General features: G+C 32.6%; 1 protein-coding gene across 1 annotated transcript in view; it reads right to left on the bottom strand.

Annotated features, from left to right (window-relative positions):
- Positions 1-21,776, bottom strand: part of LOC124529999 — a 72,105-nt gene that overhangs the window by 8,097 nt on the left and 42,232 nt on the right. Inside the window, exon 2 of the mRNA XM_047103972.1 lies at positions 1,360-1,509. Coding sequence (XP_046959928.1) covers positions 1,360-1,503 — 144 coding nt within the window. The 5' untranslated portion in view covers positions 1,504-1,509. The remainder of the gene's footprint in view (positions 1-1,359; positions 1,510-21,776) is intronic.

Here is a 21,776-nt window from a genome sequence, read left to right as displayed (position 1 = left end):
AGAAAATTCCCATTCCTTAAGACCCAAGTTGAAATATATTGTTTTCAAAGAAACCTACAGCATATTTGATGCTAGAGAGGCTCTACCCTTGTAATAATATGTAGCTTATTTCACAAGGCTGTTCCAATGAAAACTCAATGATATCGATAACTTCGGCAAAATCCTTCATCTCGTGCTCGAAGTAAGGAAAGTACCATGAAGATGCATACATCAGATTTAGACAAATGTGCTATTCAAAAGAGGAGAGAAGTTTCGGCATTAAATATGGTGTATGATTCTAATTTAACCAGTGACGTCATCCGTCAGAAATGAAATATTATGCGAAGTGTGATGATGAGCCTATAGTATGGAGGGATACATTGAAAATCGATGGTAATCACATAAGCCTCGTTCAGTGAGGGTTTAAACAAATCGAATTTATCATAACCTGGTTTACCTTCGACGGCATAAAGGGGGCGAACGACCACTTTATCCGATAGACAATATTGGATAAATAGTCTTTGGTATTTATAATTCTATTACGTTTAATATTATAAATGTCTATTCCGATTGAAATTTCTCCGATCTGATAAATTATAATTAACGATTGATTGAAACGATTATGCTAATACATTTCTTTTGTTTTTGATTATCGACTTTTGTTAAGATTAAATTCGACTTGGGATTGTAACATTTCGCACTAAAATATAATTTGAAAATAATGGAACACGGTTTGTTAAGCTTATATCGCGTGTGATGGGTGGATTTATTGAACCACTTTTAGTGACAAATTGAATAAGTATCCTGAGTAACAATGCAAATAATAATTGTTCTTTATATAATCTTTCTTTTTGTTTTTTTAAGTTTTAATTTCTTATGCTTTTTAAATTGGACCAATGCCCTCTGTTATAAAAAAAGACTTATTAATTTAGCATTGAGGGATATGTTTGTATCTTTCATTAATCAGTTTACATCTACAAAAAGAAATCTATAGTAACAAATATCTATATTTTTGATAGTAAAAACAGCCAGAACATGGGATTTGCATAATACGTTCGCGATTTACGTGATCAAGATTTGACATATTCAATTGAATAATTTAGTCGAAAAAAGCGAAGTCGGAAAAGAAAACAGCCAGCCCTGAGAAGAACTGGCGAAAGAAACTGAGCAGGTCTCTTTATTTGTCAAAATGGTTTTATACATATATTGAATAGAAATAGCCAGGAGGCGATCGCTTCATTCCCAAGTTGTAATAATGAATTTACTAATTGTGTAGTAACTATTCGCACACAAGCGTTCCTTAACATTATTTTTAATTTGGCAATAAAATCATTTTTAATGATTTCTGGTATCCATCATCATCATCAATTGGATTCTCACCTTATAGTTTCCATTACTGGTGACGCTGGGCGGCGGGTACCCTCGTCCGCCGTAGCCTTGCGTCGTGCCTCCATGATACAGGGTGTTGTTATTCGCGTCCCTCGTCGTCGCTGCTGTGTACGTCGATTTGCAATTTTGAGACATGATGACCTGAAATCGAAATTAATAAAATTTTAATATATTTGTTGTGTTTATTGTTGGATATTGGGATTTACAAATACTTTGAAAAATAACTGCTTGTTTTTTCTCATATCTAAAAAATAATATTTAAACACCTTTTTTGTAAAAGGTGTTTTTTAACATTGATAAAGTTTATTTGTTTAGGTCAAACATTTTTTAGGATTACTTCCATTTGTGAATTTTATATTTTTTTGGTGCATTGTAATGGCAAAGTAAGACCTGGTTGTATATCCAGGATTGGCTCCAGACGAAGGAACTGCTCTTTGGTAAACAGGAAGTACACATATGTATATCAATAGCGTTTGTAGAGTTTCAGATTGTTATTTTTAACCATCGACAAGGACTATCGTAGTTCTAAACGAGATTATCAATAAAGGTATTTAACTTCATATACGTGTTTTGTTAAATAAAAGTTCTTTAATCGCTACTAAAGCAGTTTTATTTAACAAAATATATGAAGACCCTTCTTCTGTGTGCGAGAATATTAACGCTTTTAATCAACATCTAATGAAAAGTCTGTTTTGCATTTTCAGAATCTAGCGCCAAAGTCGGCCGACTGGAACCATCGAATTGCAAATTCTGATAGTTGGCTAGTTGGCCTGATCGAAGTTTAATAATTAAAATGAATCGTAAATTAGAAAATATATTAATATTCATTAGAGGGTAGGCTCTGCTTTCAGTCTTATCTACATACATATTGTATATGACGGTTTTTAATATATGGCGCTGGGTAGAGAAATGTCAAGAGTGGTTGTGACTTGAGATTGCGTTTGAGTGTTGTCTGTGTTTGATTTGATTATTAATGGCAGTTTATTGGCAATGTTGTGACATAATATCCTGTCGGGAAGCAGCAATACTGAGTAATGTTGTACAGCGGCTTGAAGACCGAGTAATCCAGTGTATCTATCGAAATAGTATACATACAATTAAGTTAGCGAAGTTGGCCCATTCGATATGCAAGGCATGGTTAAAATTTCTTACAGCGCTATTGTCTATGGACCAAATTCTGGGCTTAAACCCAGGCAAGCGCCACTGAATATTCATGTGCTTAATTTGTGTTTATAATTCATCTCGTGCTCGGGGATGAAAGCAAACATCATGAGAAAAACAGCATGTGAGTAATGTCGTACAAATTCTGTCACATGTGTATTCCACAAACCCGCATTGAAGCAGCGTGGTGGAATAAGTTCCGAACCTCCTTCTCAAAGGTAGATGAGGTCTTGGCCGGCAGTGGGAAATTTACAGGCTGTTGTTGTTGTTGTAAGTGATGACCGCTTACTGTCATTTGGACTATGGTCTCGTTCTTCTGCCGGTATCGTAAAAAATATCCGGCATCAAGCACCAATAGTACTTACAGGCACAAGGGACATAACATTGTAGTTTCCAAGGTTAGTAGCGCATTGGAGATGTAAGGAACAAAAGTTTCTTACGGCACCAATGTATGGGCACTGGCTAGCACTTACCATTGGGTGGTAAAAGTATTTTATTACCGAATGGAGTGTGAGGATATTAGCTTCCAGTTTGACAATCTTGTAACATAATACAAACAGTTTTAACTGGAAAGCAGTTACCGAGAGATATATTTTAGTTTTCTTAATACAAAATTGATAGGCTACACTATTAATTAATATTAGAACTATAAATTAAATTATTTGCATTTAACATAGCAGTGACTTCATGATCACTTCCAATTACATCGTATTAATTCGATATTTATCAGTTTCACTTCGATTATTTATTTATTTCATTACGAAATCAGCTGATTCCAATATCAGAAGTAAGATTATTAACAACTATGACCTTGTCTTAATATAACATCATTGGTCAATATCTAAATCTATTTGTGAAAAAATGGCGTTTAATAGGTTGGCAAAGTTTTCGGAATAGGAGTAAAACAAAATTGGATGTGTGTTCGTTAAGTGGAAGAGTATTGTATCTATACATATAATAATATTAAAATAGCTCTATTTTACTCAATGCATATGTATGTATACACGGTACATGTAACAAAATCTCTGTCTGTCTGTCTCTTTATTACGGATAATCTCTGGAACGACTGGACCGATTTTGATGGGACTTTTACTGGCAGATAACTGATATAACAAGGAGTAACTTAGAAAACTCGTACAGATATATTCAGATATATTCAACCGACTTCCAAAAGGAGGAGGTTATCAATTCGTCTGTATTTTTTTTTTTTTTTTTTATGTTTGTTACCTCATAACTTTTCACTGGGTGGACCGATTTTGATAATTTTTTTTTTGTTTGCAAGGTAGTGCTTCCCGTGGGGTCCCATATTTTTATTTTTTTTTTCCGATGATGGTATCCATGTGAAAACGACATAAGTCTTAAATTTGCATTATGTATATGCGCGACAAATAGGTGAATAACTGAAAATCACGTTAACCAATTTTGATAATTCTTTTTTTATTATAAAATATATACTTCAAGGGTAATTTGGTGAAAGTTTGGTAAGGTTCTGAGCACAGGATCCATGACAAAGTAACGGAACGGAAGGGAACGGAACAATTCTGAGGAGCACGTTAGCGATACTCGGTCGAATCTTTTATTTATAGGTTGGATATTTGAGTCACCTTCCGTAATGTAGTTATGTTTATGTAATTATCATAGTCGAATATTATAATCAACTAGCTACCCACCCACCTCGGCTTCGCACGGGTGCAATACTGATACTAAATATACTACAGAATTTGTTTATATACGACATCACATCGCAAACTTCAAAATTATCAGTGTTTCTTTACTATATTGTTCATGTATTATATACACAAACCTTCCCCTTGAATCACACTATCTTTTAAAAAAAACCGCATCAAAATCCGTTGCGTAGATTTAAAGATATAGGGACAGAGATAGCGACTTTGTTTTATACTATGTAGTGATGGAACTCCTATACGGCTCGCAGTTAGGGTGCGATATGGGGCAGAATTTCTTACTATCTTTAATCAAATTTTGTGTATGTGATGTGATGTCATATGATGTACGAAATATAGTTGGTTTTTTTCAAAGTTTTTTTGCTGAGTTCGATTACAGCTCTTTCGAGGGATCCTTGTAGTTTACGCCGCGTGACGTATTAAATCCGCATTTTCGAAAGTCTATTTTTGCTTTATTCGCAAGTTTCCTTTGAAATTGTCCTCGAAGTAGTTTCTGACTCATATAAACGGAACGCTTAATCTATCCATATTAAAAAAATTAGTTAGTCAACATCAGCTTCACTTAAAATCAAAAAATAAATAAAATTTTAACAAAAAGAAAAACCGACTTCAAACAAAACACTATTTTAAAACAAATGAATATCACGAAAAAGTAATAAAAATAATTGCGTATTCAACATATTTTTTAGAGTCTTCCTAAGTTAAATGAAATGAAAAATATTAGACTACTTAAAAGTCGATTAACGATTATATCATGTAGTTATAATTATTGTTATATTTGGAGTCGGTGTCAGCCACGGTGCCCTTGCCCCAACAATCAAAAGAAATAAATAAAATAAAATAAAATAAAATTTTATTTATTTATAAAGTACATTAGTAATATATACTGTTTGCATACATATATATTATAGTGCACAAGGCACTATAATATGACCTGAGAAAGTTCGCAGTTGCAAAATTACTCCGGAGACTTCTTGAAGTACTAAAAGTAGTCTAATTAACTTCGGTAAATAGCGCAGATTCCTGAATAAATATATATACAGACGAAAAAATATAGTTTCATTGTTATTTTTTTGTGAGAAAAATATTTATAATAATATTTGGTAACTACGATATTACGTCCCTTGCGCCTGAAGGAATGAGGTAACTTGGTTTCCAAGGTATCAAAATATATCAATTACGTAGAAACATTTAGGTATATTATAAACAGTTACAGCATATATAAGATATCTATACATATAATAAAATTGCAGTGTCTGCTTGTAATATTAATATAACCGTTTTTTACTAAATGCATTTGTACACCAACAATCTCCATAGTATACCGAAACAACAGTTTTTATATCTTTTATCTGTCGGAGCTGAGATGGCCCAGTGGTTAGAACGCGTGCATCTTAACAGATGATTTTGGGTTCAAACCCAGGTAAGCATCGCAATATATATGTGCTTAATTTGTGTTTGTGTGAGGCATTAGCCAAGCAATGGGTAATATGTAGGCTGTTACTTTATCTATCGGTCCGGCTAATCTCTGGTACGGCTGGACCGATTTTGGCGGGACTTTCACTGGCAGCTTATGTAATGAGGAGTAACTTAGACTATTTATATTATAGAAATACATATCAAATTTTAGTTATATTCAAACGTGTATGAATTCGCGGCACACCTAATATTAAATAAGAAAGTGTTGTGGAGTGAAAATGTATCGTAATTGGGTAATTGTGTAGAACAGAAGCTATATCACTACTAATAGTGATTAATAGTAATTAGTTCTGCTTGAACCCAGTGAGGTTAACGAATGTTACCTAAAGGTGATATGTGAATATGGCCCTTAATAGTCGCTTATTAGATTATAAGATAGAGTTCAAAATCGAGTAATATAACTGATGGATATAGGATATAATTGTGTATTTGATTTATTGGATGTTTAGTATGGGGTTAAATTAGTATTTAATTTTTCCCTGATCGTATTACAGCGGCTGACAGCGGGTCCAAATATAACAATAACTATAACTACGTTATATAATCGTAAATAGACTTTTAAGTAGTCTAATATTTTTCATTTCATTTTACTTAGGAGTACTCTAAAAAATATGTTCAATACGCAATTTATTCATTTGTTTTAAGCGGTTTTTCTTTTTGTTAAAATTTTTATTTATTTGTAAGATTTTTTAAAAAAATGCATTCCTTCAAATTACAAACAAATATGTATGAATTATTGTTCAACACGAGACTACAAAAAGCGTTCCAAGTATTTGTGACGTAATAATGGTAACGCGCTCACTGCAATGAGGACGCTGAGTAAATTATAAAGGAAATCAAACATCACACGAGTCAGCTGACTGCATACTGATCCAGCGGGAACATCGTGACGTCACATACACTTGGAAACTGTCTGCGTATTATCGGTATTATATAAGCCTTTTTTTCACTTGATATAACTTCATTACATTTCCTTGGTGGTAGGGCTTTGTGCAAGCTCGTCTGTGTAGTTACCACCCACTCATCAGATATTCTACCGCTAAACAACAGTACGCAGTATTGTTGTGTTCCGGTTTGAAGGGTGAGTGAGCCAGTGTAACTACAGGCAGAAGGGACATAGCATTGACGTAGTAAAGAATAGTCAATAATTCTTACAGCGTCATTGTCTATGGGTGATGGTGATCACTTAACATCAGGTGGCCCATATGCTCGTTTGCCAACCTATTCCAAAAAAAAAAAAAACAAAATTTATTTGTTAGAAGACTCCTTAGCAGACTATCCGTTATCAAATGTTTATTGATTCTATATTAATTACGAGTTTTTAAAACTTAACCTTCTGATAGAAATTTTATTCAAATGTAACCAAAACAGTGCACACGAAATAAAAAGCAAATTGCATGAATATAAAATTAGCAATGCGCTTTTAACAAAATAAAATATTATTAAATAACAAGTTCAGGAAATACGAATCCAGTTATAAATGGATATTTATAGCAAAACTTTTTTTTTATCATAAATAAATTCATCAAATATAAACAAAATAAAAGCATCGATCTTTGGTCATGTGGACTGAAATAGAGCGGGTTTAATTTTATTGTAACTACAGATAATCACAGAGTTGTCTTCGCACAGCGTGGCCGGCAATTAAAAAAACTGGATCCGTCCAAAAGTGTAGCAAGTTCGGGAGCGGGTACTGTTATTAACAGTAAATGAAACATGAGATGTGCAATTAACTGATTGGTCCAAGGCTCGAGAAATAAGCGTATATATAAAGCCTCATTGACTCAGTAGCTGTAAATTCTGGGCTATTGGATAGAAACGCAAATCGGACCATAAAACAATAGGTATCAAAATAAAACTAGTCTTAACGGATTTCAATCGCGTATATTAATTATTTTTATCATCCCGACGTATCGAGCACTTTACAGTGTTTGTGGTCACGGGTAGGTCTACACGTAAAAAATTTAAAAAGATAAAAAGTTTAAATCCGTTAAAACTAGTTTTATTTCAATGTGTAATAATCGCGAAAATCTAAGTCAACATTACAATAGGTATCGAGTTTTACCGTCAAAAATTCTCAATAGGTTATTTGACTGGTTTTTAAAATCCATCTTATATTATTAAGTAGAGGTTAAGAAATCCAGTAAAAGTTGTTTATTTTAGTTACGTACATATATACACAAAAATATCAAATTCAAAATTAAATATTTAAATACGGCGCGAAAACGCTACTTTGACAATATGGCGCTGCAATGGGGTCTGTGACGTCACTTGCCTGTATTGTAATCTGTGGCACGTATTTTCCACATAGGCAAACGAGGTTAACGAACAAGTGACGTCATCATAAGCCCGACAAGTCAGCCCGTTTTGTGTCACGTGAAAAATTAAAAAAAAAATGCATTTGTAAACATAATATTAGATTTTTTAAGAAAGTTTTAAACTCGTATTATATACTGTTTATAATAATTAACACTTTAGCCTAATCTAGCAGCCCGAAGTTTAAATAATGACCTTCGTGGTCGAGTGGTGCGTACACCGGTTTTCATGGGTACGCCACTCCGAAGTCCCGGGTTCAATTCCCGGCCGAGTCAATGTAGATTATCATAAGTTTTCTATGTTGTCTTGGGTCTGGGTGTTTGTGGTGCCGTCGTTACCTCTTATTTTCCATAACACAAGTGCTTTAGCTACTTATATTGGGAGTAATGTATGTGATGTTGTCTCATATTTATTTATTTATTTAAGTTCTTGTGGTCTGCTGCTTAAATGAGAGTCAGGGAAAGAACTGTCCTGTTCAATTCTCATTTGAAATCGGTCAAGCGAACATTAAAATAACAGCTTAGCCGTTAGTTAGTCAATTGGTAAATCTCATTCGCGAAATATTGCATGACAATCTATCTGATTTAATTATGTCACGACTAAATTAACCGTCGCGTTAATTGTATAAAAATCAATAATGGTAATTACTTAAATTTATAGAACAATGACATTAATTAGGAAAAAATGTGCTCAGATGCAGAAGTAAAAAAGGTGCTTTGTTTTTTGGGTTGTAATTAGTTTTAAGGATTAAGACATCTCAATAGTGATTCTGTAAGAATTGATTTTGTCTTTATGATTGACACTACGCTATTTGATCATTAAAGTATTCATAGTTTTATCAGACATCTGAGTAAGGTTAGAGTTTGGTCAAACAAAATCTTCAGCCCGTAAACGACTTACCCCTTGATATAGTCAAAGGATGTTTTTATATGGAGAAAGTTGTGATGATTACGTATTTTAATACAGGGAGTATCTAAATAATCTTAAAGCAATTGGTCACCTGCGCTATAAACATTGATGTTGTAAGAAATATTGTATTTTTTTAACAACGCCAATACGCTACCAACCTTGGAACAAAGATGTCTATTGTGCTTGTAATTATAGCGCATGGATTACCTTTCAAACGCAAATCTGTTAACGGTTTGTAAGGCAGATGATATCGGTAAATCGGCAGTCACGCTTATCAAATTTATATAAGAATGTATTATGATTGATAATCAAATAAAATCAAATTTGAATGTTTTTCATCATCATCATTCCCTGTGTCCCTAAGTATACTCTGATCTTCAAAATTACACACCGGATTTGGATGCGAAATTTTTGATAGATAGATTGATTTAAGATGGAAGTTTACATGTATAATAAATACATGCACAATATAGTAGAAATTCTGATAGTTTTAAAAGTTTCTAATGTGATGTCGTTAATAAACAAATTATGTAGTATATTTAGTATATATATGACTGAGGGCGACTACTAAGCCCGTGGCAAGTTTTAGGGTGTTGGTTGCCATGTGTCAATCAAAAAAAGCCTATGTCCCTTTTTGGAGAGCAAGTTTGCTTCATAGCCAATTTCATCAAATTCGGTTCAGCGGTTTCGTCGTGAAAGATCGACAGACAGACAGGGTTACTATCACATTACTATTAGTATAGATTACCATAAACACAATTAATGGATGTATTTAATGATTGTTTCGTCGCTCTTGCTTAAATGTTCCGCTAACTCCGCTCTGGTTTCGTATGTAAATTTGTTGTATCATTCCGAAATTGGATATTCTCGTCAAAGGCTCTGTGGAGATCGTGCTCCGGTGTCATTTTCATGACTGTATAGAATTTAGATGTTTTAAAATATTTTTAAAGTGGCACTTCAGTGTGTATTTATTCGGGGTCCAATATGAGTGCCTAAAAGTACTAGAGAGATATATATATATTTTAATATAGACATGTAAATATTGGCTTTGAATCGCTGACATACTCATCATATAGCAAAACTATATTTCAATTAAAACTACACATATTGTGCTCTCGAGAATAACTCTATCTGTTTGTCTGTTTGTTTGTTACGCCGTTAAACGGCTAAACCAAATTTGAGGAAATATCAAAATTTTGGGCAAGCTTTAACTCCTTTATTCTCTTTAAGGAGGACTCAGGATTTTACCTAAACCTACATATACCTATACCTAAAACCTACGAATAAAACGAAGGCGGAGCCACTAGCAAAAGCTAGTTCTGTTTATGGCTTTAAAGTTTAACAATGACTAATATTTGATTTATTTAACGAAAGGGCTATGAAACTGATATAATATCTAGTTGGCTGAAATTTGGTTAACGTCTGACGTCATTTTGAAAGTGGTGTTTTTAGTAAAAATTCAGGTTATAATTTATGCTGTCATTATAACATCTACTTTGCTATATCTAAACGTGCCATCCACTTTACTTAATATTTTTTAGAGATATTTAAGATTAATATATATAGGTATAGTGTATAGTCATGTTTCGATTTGTAGGGTGAGTAAGGCAGTATAACCACAGAGTCAAGGAACATAACATTTTGGTTCCAAGGTTGGCGCATTGGTGATATCATGAATTATTAACATCTCAAACATTGTCCATTTTTTAAAAAGAGATTTTCAAAAACACAAATCTTGTGAATGTGGGAGGCGGAACTAGATTTTCATCTTAAGTTATATAGAATACGACAGACGTTAATGTATTCCAGCAATGATATTTCCTGATACGGCTTGGATATATTAGATAAGATTATATCTAAATTAAATTCACTTATTTCTTTAAAGGTTTCCAACACGTGAGACAAATATATACTTGTCATAGGTATCATGCCTAGGCGTTATGCTTTTTGATGTTTCCATTTACAAACAAAATGTAAAAACAAATTAATTATATTTTCTTTACTTTACGTAAAACAGTATGCATGTGTAAGTACAATTGTACTGTACGACACAACTTAGATGTAGCATCGGCTAAATTAGCAAAACCGATCCTATCCGAATTAAGTACGCTATCCCAAATTATCAATATTTATCTCATATGTGTGTATGATCTTTACACAAACGTAATGAATTGTAATATCATATGACCCAATATATTCGTCAATTTGACACGTCGATTTACATGCACTTGCTTTCTCGGCTTAAACTGACGCGAGAATCTATAGCGACGAGTAGCGTCGAATCGAGCGATAGGGAGCTATTTCTATTGGTTGTATACATCGGCAGTAATGGGTTTTATTAAATTTTCCGATGCTACATCTAAGTAGTGTCGCACTATACATACAAATTTATGTTTACGTTTTACATTAAATATATATATTTCTTATATGTGCCTATTTTATGTTTTGTAATTATTGTAATGCAGCTGTGTCTCATCTCAAAAAGTATTACGCGAAGTAAGATAATAGGCTCAAATCCTTCGATGTAATAATTTTCAGGCGGGGTTTCCGTGTTCCTATCTTTCTTGGGTATAATTTAATTGTACACAATTACCATAATATTATCAATACTTATCATACATTCTATCGCCAAAAACAGTACTCAGTATTGTTGTGTTCCAGTTTAAATGGTGAGTGAGCCATTGACAAGGGACATACCATGTTAGTTCCCAAGGCGTATTGGTGATGTAAGGAATAGTTAATATTTCTTACAGCGTTGGTTGCAACCACTTACCATCAGGTGGCCCATATACTGGACCGCTAACATACGACATAAAAAAGTATATATATTTCGATTGGGTGGTATCTTTGAATCTTAAAAAAAGGCTCTGTCTGTCTATTGAAATTAGGTAATCAGCGAGCTTGATCTCCAATGATGAATGAGGAGAAGATAGGCTACTCTTTATACCTAATACCTGTCAACCAAACTCTTAAAGTCGAGCCAAGTTACATACAACAAGTTTAATACAACCCTTTTAAATGAAGATTCAAATAAGCTAAAAGTGTACTTTAATTAAGTATTATTTATTTATTATTTCGTTCACTTCTTTACCTATCACAGTATTTTCAAGGGCCATTTTAATTTAATTTAGATATACATAAGCACTAGTAGTTGCCCTCGCCTTCGCTTGCATTTTAATGTGTTGGTTGTCATATACCAAAAAGACCTTTGTCCTTTCTTATAGTTCAAGTTTATTCATACCAAATTTCATAAAATTCTGTTTAGTCGTGAAAGAGTTACATATGGACAGACAGATAGAGTTACTTGGAAATTAACATAGAATATTATTATATAGTATTCATAATATAATTGACGTTATAAATGTTTATCTTGCCAACAACGGTCATCCAGGAAACAAGATAAGCCTTCGTGCGATTATGTTAAACTAACCTAGAAAATCTAAATAGAGTCTAGAGTCTAGACTAGACGTAAACATATTATAGTTGAATATTTTAACACGAATTATCATAACGAATGACTGATAACGCAATAATAGTAATAATATATTTGCAATTATGATTTGAATCAGAACGATGTAATTACACTATGAGAACTGTTCAATTTCTTTATATTCCGCGTATAGCGCGACACTTATATATGTACCGCGGTTTCAATCGAGTATTAGTTTACTTGTTGGTAGGGCTTTGTGCAAGCCCGTCTGGGTAGGTACCACCCACTCATAAGTTATTCTGCCGCCAAATAACAGTTCCAGTATAGTTGTGTTCCGGTTTGAATGGTGAGTGAGCCAGTGTAACTACAGGCAAAACGGACATAAAATCTTATTTCCCAAGGTTGGTGGCACATTGATGTAAGGAATAGTCAATATTTCTTACAGCTTCATTGTCTATGGGTGATGGTGACCGCTTAGCATCAGGTGGGCAAATCCGTCTGGACAGGTCACACCCAACTCTTAGATATTCAACTATCAACAGTATTTATCATTGAAGGGCTCCCAAAATTTGGTGGCGCATTATCAATGTAAGGAATGGTTCATCATCATCATCATCATCAGCCGGTTTTTGTCCACTGCTGGACATAGGCCTCTCCAAGTGCACACCACTGTGGTCTTTCTCCGGCTACTCGCTTCCAGCTCCTGCCTGCCGCCTTGCGTATATCGTCACTCCACCGTGCCTGAGGACGTCCTACACTACGTTTGCCGAGACGCGGTCTCCACTAATTTTTCAGCTTCAATATCTATGGGCGTTGGTCACCAAATCATAACACAACACGACCTTAGAAAGTTAAGGTACGGGATTGTTAACTGGTAACTTCCAAACTACAGACTCTAACTGGAGATTTCTTAATGGAAAAATCCAATACAGCAATGAACAGCAGTTTTAGTCCAGAAACTAGTTATCTTTTTTGTAATCATGAAACGCTCACTCTCGCTTTCACAACAGTTTCTTAAACTGAGTAATTTAAATTAAATTAAATATGAGACAACAACACATACATTTCTCTGATCCCAATGTAAGAAGCTAAAGCACTTGTGTCATGGAAAATCAGAAGTAGCGACGGTACCACAAACACTCAGATCTAAGACAACATAGAAGACTCATGGTAATCTACATCGACTAGGCCGGGAATCGGACCCGGGACCTCGGAGTGGCGTACCCATGAAAACCGGTGTACACAAGACTCGACCACGGAGGTCGTAAAATCTTCAGCCTTTTAAACCACAACTAGCATCGGTCGTTATATTTATTTGTTATGTATCTTGAAAATAGACTATATGCAAGACAAAAATATTTATTTAAATAGTACCTTGTTTCTGAGATTCGCGTTCACAAACAAACTCGCCAGCTCCATACTATTAGTAGAGATATAGATTATGATTATTAACAACACATACAATTATTAATAAACGAGCTATTTACAAACGACAACCTTTCATTATATCGTAAATAATAACACGTATGGGTTTCGATAAATATTTTTTAAAGGAGTTAATTTTCTACAAGCGTGCGGTCTTTTTCTAGAGTTATTTTAAATGTCCATTGAATATACAGTAATAATAATTTATAACAAGCATTTATGGTGTTATTTACGTAATTTATTGTTTTGTGACTTGAGAGCCGAGGGCTCCCGGTTTTTAGATCGCGCGCATCTTAACCGATGAGAGCGGGTTCAAACCCAGGCAAGCATGCATATTCAATGGTTGAATATTCATGTGCTTAATTTGTGTTAATAATTCATCTCCAGCTTGGCGGTGAAGGAAAATATCGTAAGGAAACCAACATGTGTCTAATTTCATAGAAATTCTGCCAGATGTGTATTCCACCAACCATTGGAACAGCGTGGTGGAATACATTCCGAATCTACTCCTCAAAGGAAGAGGAGGTCTTAGCCCAGCAGTGGGAAATTTACAGGCTGTGGTTATGGCTATTAAAAAAACGCATCAAAATCTGTTGTGGAATTTTAAATGTTAAAGATATTAGCATAAATGGTCGGACAGCTGTAAGCATATTTGTTTTACACGATGTAATGATTTTATCAAATACGGTTCAGTGGTTTGGCTGTTAAGCGTCACATACAGACAGAGGACTCCTCTTTCCCTCCTTTATCTCTAAATATTCATAATATATTTAGCTTATAAATAGTATAATCATGTTTTAACTTTGATATATTTATGCTAGCTTTTTGATTTATAGGATTGTTGGAAACACTATAAGTTATATACACATATATTTTGTATTTAACTAATATGATTGTATTTTTTAAACGTTGAAAAAGAGTAACTGAGTTTCTTGCCGCTTCTTCTCGGTAGAATCTACTTTCCGAACTGGTGGTAACTTCACTTAATTGATAAATGACGATTCAAAAGTACTTGTAAAAGCTTACTGAAATAAAGTTTATTTTGATTTTATGTTATTAGAGATTTGATCAAACGGTACCCGTCATATTGAGATTAGTTTCCAAGAATTTTTTTTTTTTTTATTTTAATTTGAATTACGGAGCTTCTGTTTGCAAAAGGAATGTGTTATTTATTGATTAGTAAAACCAGATATACTTTTTCATTCAATTGTTTTATAAGTTCGAAATGTAATTACTTAAATTTTGTCATATCATATTTTTAATAATGTAAATGGTCGTTACACTATGATACATAGCGACTACTTACTAGTTTTCGTTCGTGGTTGATCGCCCTTATTTGGATGGGGTCGTCGTTTTAGTTACAATACAGTAATTAATGGTTTTATTATTATTTTTCTTTAATACATAAATTATTTTACTAACCATTAATTTTCTTGCTTCCCATCTGCTTGGTGAGCTGACAATTACATATATTTAATTACGAAACTGCTTTAAAAATGCATATTTAAAAAACATTATACTAGATATAATATCATTAATCTATACAAATAATAAAATTGGAGTGTCTGTTTGTAATATTACAATAGCCCTATAACAATAATGATATTTTTTACAATTTTGCCTGTCTGTCTTTCTGTTTGTCTGTCTGTTTGTTCCGGCTAATCTTTAAAATGGCTGGACCGATTTTGACGGGACTTTCACTGGCAGGTAGCTATATCTAATTTTTTTGTTAAATTCAAACGCGTACACGGTCGCGGACACAGCTAGTTTAACATATAAGACGACAAAATTATGTAACACTACGATCGCAATATTATGTATATCTTTAGAACATATTTTATATGAAACACCTTAAGTGAGGTTATATATCATTTCAAATTAGATTCAACGTCTTATGCGAATTTGTGTTGAGTTCGTTGTGATATTTTTAGTGTATTCAATGTAAACTACAAAACTAAAATAGTAAAGTAACAGCCTGTAAATTTCCCACTGCTTGACAACGGCGTCCTCTTCCATAAAGGAGAGGGTTTGGAACATATTCCAACACGCTGTTCCAATGCGGGTTTGTGGAATGCACATGTAGAATTTCGATGAAATTAGACACATGCAGGTTTCCTCACGATGTTTTCCTTCACCGCCGAGCATGAGATGAATTATAAACACAAATTAAGCACATATATATATTATGCTAGTACTTGTCTGCCTAAGCCCAAAATCTTCGGTTAAGATGGATACTTTAACCACTGGGCCATCTTAGCTCTTACTAAATCTACAATATGAATTTATTATTCCAGAATAAAGTTAAGTTGTTTATACAATTTCGAACAATTAATTTCAATAGTTTTATTTTGTCCCACTTTACGAACAAAGGCCGAGTTTATAAATATTTTTCAACAATAAAATACTTGTTTAAAACCGCCGTTTATCAACTGGTTTTTTTAATAATCACTTAGCAACCGAATATTGCCTTGAAAGGGCTAACTGGTCCGCGATTTTAATACTGAGCAATTATAAATGTTCCGATTTTTTTTATTCGCCAATCAATCAAGCGATTTCGGACCTTATTTTGACGCGATTACGATAGAATTCCCCGAAGTCATTGTGAGCGGTACCGAGTTTTGGCGTTTTACCGCATTGCTACATTTACTGATCTACATATAAAATGATATTCATTTTCATTATGCTTTAAATATTCCAGTTATTTGAGAGTTTTTTAAAAATTTAAGTCGATATCGTTTCTCCTTATTCGGCGAACGCGAGGTGAGTGCGAATACCGAAGATTGGTATGCAATTGCTTCGACTTGATATCAGATTATTCGTTTACGTTAAAATCGATTTTTAATATAATCGTTAAACTTTTATTGTATTTTAAAGCTAACAGTCGAATTGTTATAACAGAAATTCGAAATGTATTTCGTTCAACTGTCTTCTCTCATTTACAAAAAAATATACATTTGTGTGGCTGATAAAATATTTTACTCAATACAGCTGTTTTTGGGTACGATGGTCAATTTCTGAGAATAACTATTACGGCATGTTCGTTGCTGTGATTTTTTGTAGTAAGATCGAATGGGAGTCTAAGTGGCTGAAGACAGATTAAGGAGCAAGAGATTTCTCCTGACTCGTCTGAGGTACTGGTATTCCTGCTGCATCTGGTACTATATACTGGTACATACTGGTACTTCTTGTGCATGTACAATGATTATCACTGATTTTATCAAAGTGATCAATGTTACTGTAAATATATACAATATATATATATGTATAATATTGTTGTAAATATGTTGTAAATATAGTTTTCTATAAATATAGTATATAGTTTTCCTCAAGTTTGAAACTGACTTCTACACGAAATAACTCAATATTTTCTGCTATTTATTATAGCGTAATGCCATCTTTCGGCCACCGTATTCTACTACTCGTGAACGCGTAGCTCGTATATGTGTACTTACATATATTTTAATAATAATAAAACCTTTTTTTTTATAACTGTGTTGTATTCTAAATATTTATTTATAGATTGTATTTCATTAAAAATAAAACCCGACGTTCTAATTCATTCGATTTTTGACGTTTTATTTTAGTGTCACTACTTTTATTTTTTATCTGTGACGTCATCGTCTTAAATAGTTAATAAGAAATAATCAGATCGTTCTCTATGATCGTTTAATCTAAATATTTATCAAGAACACGAACCGGATCGACGGAGGACGTCCGGGTTGACAACTGCGGGATTTCGGTTTACTCATTCAGGATTCAATTATTCTAAGATAAAGTGAAAGGTTGCATGTATCCAAATGTATCACGAAACCTATTTTATAAAGGTTTATTCATAAATGCACAGTCGGAGTAAGAAAAGTTTCGTCACCTTAAGATCTATGACGTATTGCGTCGCAATGATTTGATGTTTAGATTCAAAAGGTGCTAAGAGTGACGACTTGATAAAGGAATGAATTTGAAAACTGATGAAGGTTTTCTTATGTAATTAAAAAAAAATTATATAGATATTTTTTTATGTGTTTCAATAATGCATAATAAAGTAAAGTTTATTTTTTTATATTGTTTCGTTTGCAACGCCAACCTGTTATATGAATAACTAGTTGTTGCCCCGGCTTCGCTTTTTGTATGTTATAATGTGTCAGGCAAAAAAGTAGCCTATGTCCTACCTTGGAGTTCAAATTTGTTTGATACCTAATTACATGAAATTTGGTTCAGTGGTTTGGTGCAAAAAGAGTGACAGACAGACAGTTACTTTCACATTTATAACATTAGTATAGATAGTACTTACTACGCTTCATACTACTTACTACGCTATATAATTGTAATAGTTTTTAACGTATGTCTTGAATTAATCATTTAATTAGATCAATTTAGAGGCAAAAAACAAACACATTGCCTGTTAAAAAAAATTAACACTTATCTTGATGGAATTACTTCAGACTTGAGAAGAAACTGCACAAGAAAATCAGCAGGTATTTTAATTCTTTCATACCTTTTTTATTACCCAAGCATTTTTTATATTTACAGCTGTTTTGGAGGCTTCATTCACAAGGACTTCATTTGTCAAACGAGATTATAGTTTTTGTTATGTTTGGTTTCATTGGAGATCTATTCATTTGTGTTTCAATGTGTCTGAAACTGTTACCAACTGTACTTAAAAATGTTTGATTAGTTTATTAACGGTAACTATAGACTTCAGACTTAGACAGCGGAAGTTATAAATAATATTTTCATGATAGATCTTTGAATATATATAATGCATATTACTAAATTTAATATTTTTTGAAGAAGTCAAGGCTTGTTGTGATTCTTTTCAGTATTTTTTTTTATTTGTATTAATTTATTCTTGTTTTGGTAGTAGTTTTCCCGTCTCTCGTGTCTTCGACGATATTATTTTATTTTGATTTGAATCTCTTTAAAGTCTTGAAATATTACGATTTGTTTGCGCTTGAATACTTGAAGATTTGACAAAATTATGTGCCCAAATCGAGAAGTTTTGAGACTTGACATAAATAGATTTGACGCTACGATTAATTATTAATTAGTTTTATGAAAATTTAATTAATCAAATACAACGAATGTTTATTGATAAAGGAAATTTTTTTTTTTTAATTTGAAGTAAAGTCATAGATTTTAAGTACTTATGTAGAAGTTTTCAGAATAAATATAGATAGATAGAGTAATAAGCTAGTATAGACAAACAAAAAACAAAACTTATTAAATTGGTTCTTAAAAATTCACCGTACAGAGCTTTTCATTCTTTTTTTGAATTCAGTACATAATCTGTAATGTCCCTTAATTTAATTACTAAGAAGTAGAGCGAATATAATGAAATCAGCGACATAATTTCGACGGTGACCACAAGACAGCTGACCACACATATTCACTGATATGGATCTGCCTTCCTGTTCTCATTAAAAAAAAAAGAATATTTTGCGACGGTTCACTCTGACGGTTAAATATTGCCAATAAATTAAAGCCTTATTGGTAATAGTGTTAACTAAATATAACAATAATACACAAAAATAATATTTTACGTGATAAAACCATTTACTTTTTCTTTAAACTACTATTTTAGTAAGAAATATGAGAAGAGATAGACACATTTTTTTATAATATGATTCAATAATAAATTATTATATCATACTTACTTGCAAACTTCGAAGTTAGTCCTTTCACAAAAAAACCACAACAAATTCGTATTTTATAAATAAATAAAAATAAAAAAAACGTTAAATGTCAATTACAGATAATTATAATGGCAACACTGATATATGTCCTTATTCTAAACACTCGCGTTCGACAATAATTGCTGAGCTGAACTAAAATAGGTTCTCATCTATGTACAGGCGTTTTTATATGTATTTATTGACTAAATACTTTACAAGTAACGGTAGATGACCACATCCGGGTTCGCGAAATCAATTCGGGACAATAGTGGGGGAAACCAACGTAAACAGTATGTATGTCCTATGTCTTTTGTGATGTCGAGTACTAGTCAACATCTGTGGTTTTTCCTGCCTTTAATTGGTACAATTACTTGAAACCATTATTGTTGTATCCGTTGAATAGTGAATAGATATTGATTTGTCAGTGATATCGTGATTGTTTTAAGACTCGGTGCGATTTGTGTTAGTGTTATTTTTGTAATAATTAATTATTATTAATAATGTATACGACATGTTTTATTAAATAAATTATTGATTGTAGTCATTTGTGTGTGTGGCATAGATTAATACAATTATTTGCATTCATTAAAATAATAAATATATTGCCGTTTATTGTGTTAGAACAGTTTTGCTCTTTTAGGACTATTATTATTTTATTAAAATTAAAAAAAGAGAATAAATTGTATTTCTTACACGTGTTTTTAGTCTCTTATAAAGTGTAACTAATGAGTGTATTGCTAGTTCCTTACAGTTAATCTACACGCTGACAATAAATATATAAATCTCAGACATAAAATATCGTAAAAAAATAGCATAATATTTTTTTATGGTATAGGTTGGCGGACGAGCATATGGGCCACCTGATGGTAAGTGGTCACCACCACCCATAGACAATGACGCTGTAAGAAATATTAACTATTCCTTACATCGTCAATGCGCCACCAACCTTGGGAACTAAGATGTTATGTCCCTTGTGCCTGTAGTTACAATAAATAATACAACTTATAAAAAATGAAATTTTACTGAATGCCTGAGTTCCGTTCACACACATACATATGTGCGTGGTAGGTCCGTGCTATTATAATAATATTTTTTAAACGTATGTTTTTATTATCTAGTATATAATTTTAGTTTAAATAATGTTTATATTTTCAATAATATGCACGTTGAGACTACCTGTAAATAGTAGAACTTTTACTTTGATAATTTTGAAATGTAATTTATTTTTTGTATGTGATATTGTATCTACTGTTGGTTGTAAATATATATAATTAAATAATTTAGATTATTAATATAAGTTTGATTATTCTAATGTACGAAATGCGTCTTAATTATGTATTAACTACCCAATACTTGTTTACAATATTTGTTTGTAGATCATTTTGTAATTTGTGAGATAAATATTTTACGCTAATAGACTAATGCTAGAAATGTTCTCGTAATTATTGACAACTAATAAAATATATAAACTCAATATGTTGAATGGTAAAACGCATACAAAACGAAGTAAAAAAAACATTCCGCTTTATATAAATCGAATGACAATCCATAATTGAATGAAAGGCATTTATAATGCAAGCGTGTTTTTTGTTTTTTTTTTATTTCATTTTTGTATCAATCGAAGACATATTTGTATACATCCATATTTTTATATTAATAATCTGTATAAATTTATATTTTCTTCAAATGTTTATTTGTTCCAAGTTATTCTGCCAAGATAATATTGTCCGCTAACTGTCGGATTAAGATTTTTAAGAAAGCAGCTTAAGTTCTCTTCGGGCTGGATTTGTGTTACGTTACTTTTAATAAAGTTAATATGAAATAAAAAAATAAAAATTCGTCAAATAATATATAAATAATAAATATATAATTGTAAAAGTCTGTTCATTTCCCTCTGCTGGTCTAAGACATCCAATCCCTTTGAAAGAGCATATTCCGCTGCTCCAATGCGGGTTGGTATATTTTCATGTGACAGAATTTCGTCGAAATGACCCATGCAGGTTTACGATATTATCCTTCACTGACGAGCACGAGATGAATTACAAACACAAATTAGGCATATGAAAAATCAGTGGTGCTTGCTTGGTTTGAACCCGCAATCATCGGTTAAGATGTACACGTTCTAACCACTAGGCCATGTTGGCTATTTATTCTTCGCTAAATTATGCACTTTAGAAAAGAAATTAAATTTAAATATCAGGTATCAACGACGTAGTTACACCTTATTGGTCACGACTGAGGCTCGCTCGCTCTCCGAACGGATTTCTCGTGATGATAAACGGAATCTTTGAGGACCAATTGTCGCCTGAGGCTTCATTTGCGTTTTAGGAACTG

This window comes from Vanessa cardui, chromosome 5, assembly GCF_905220365.1.
Source record: "Vanessa cardui chromosome 5, ilVanCard2.1, whole genome shotgun sequence".
In the NCBI taxonomy this organism is placed as follows: Eukaryota; Metazoa; Arthropoda; class Insecta; order Lepidoptera; family Nymphalidae; genus Vanessa; species Vanessa cardui.
Note: the sequence above shows the minus strand (reverse complement) of the source record. Positions and strands in the feature narration are given on the sequence as shown.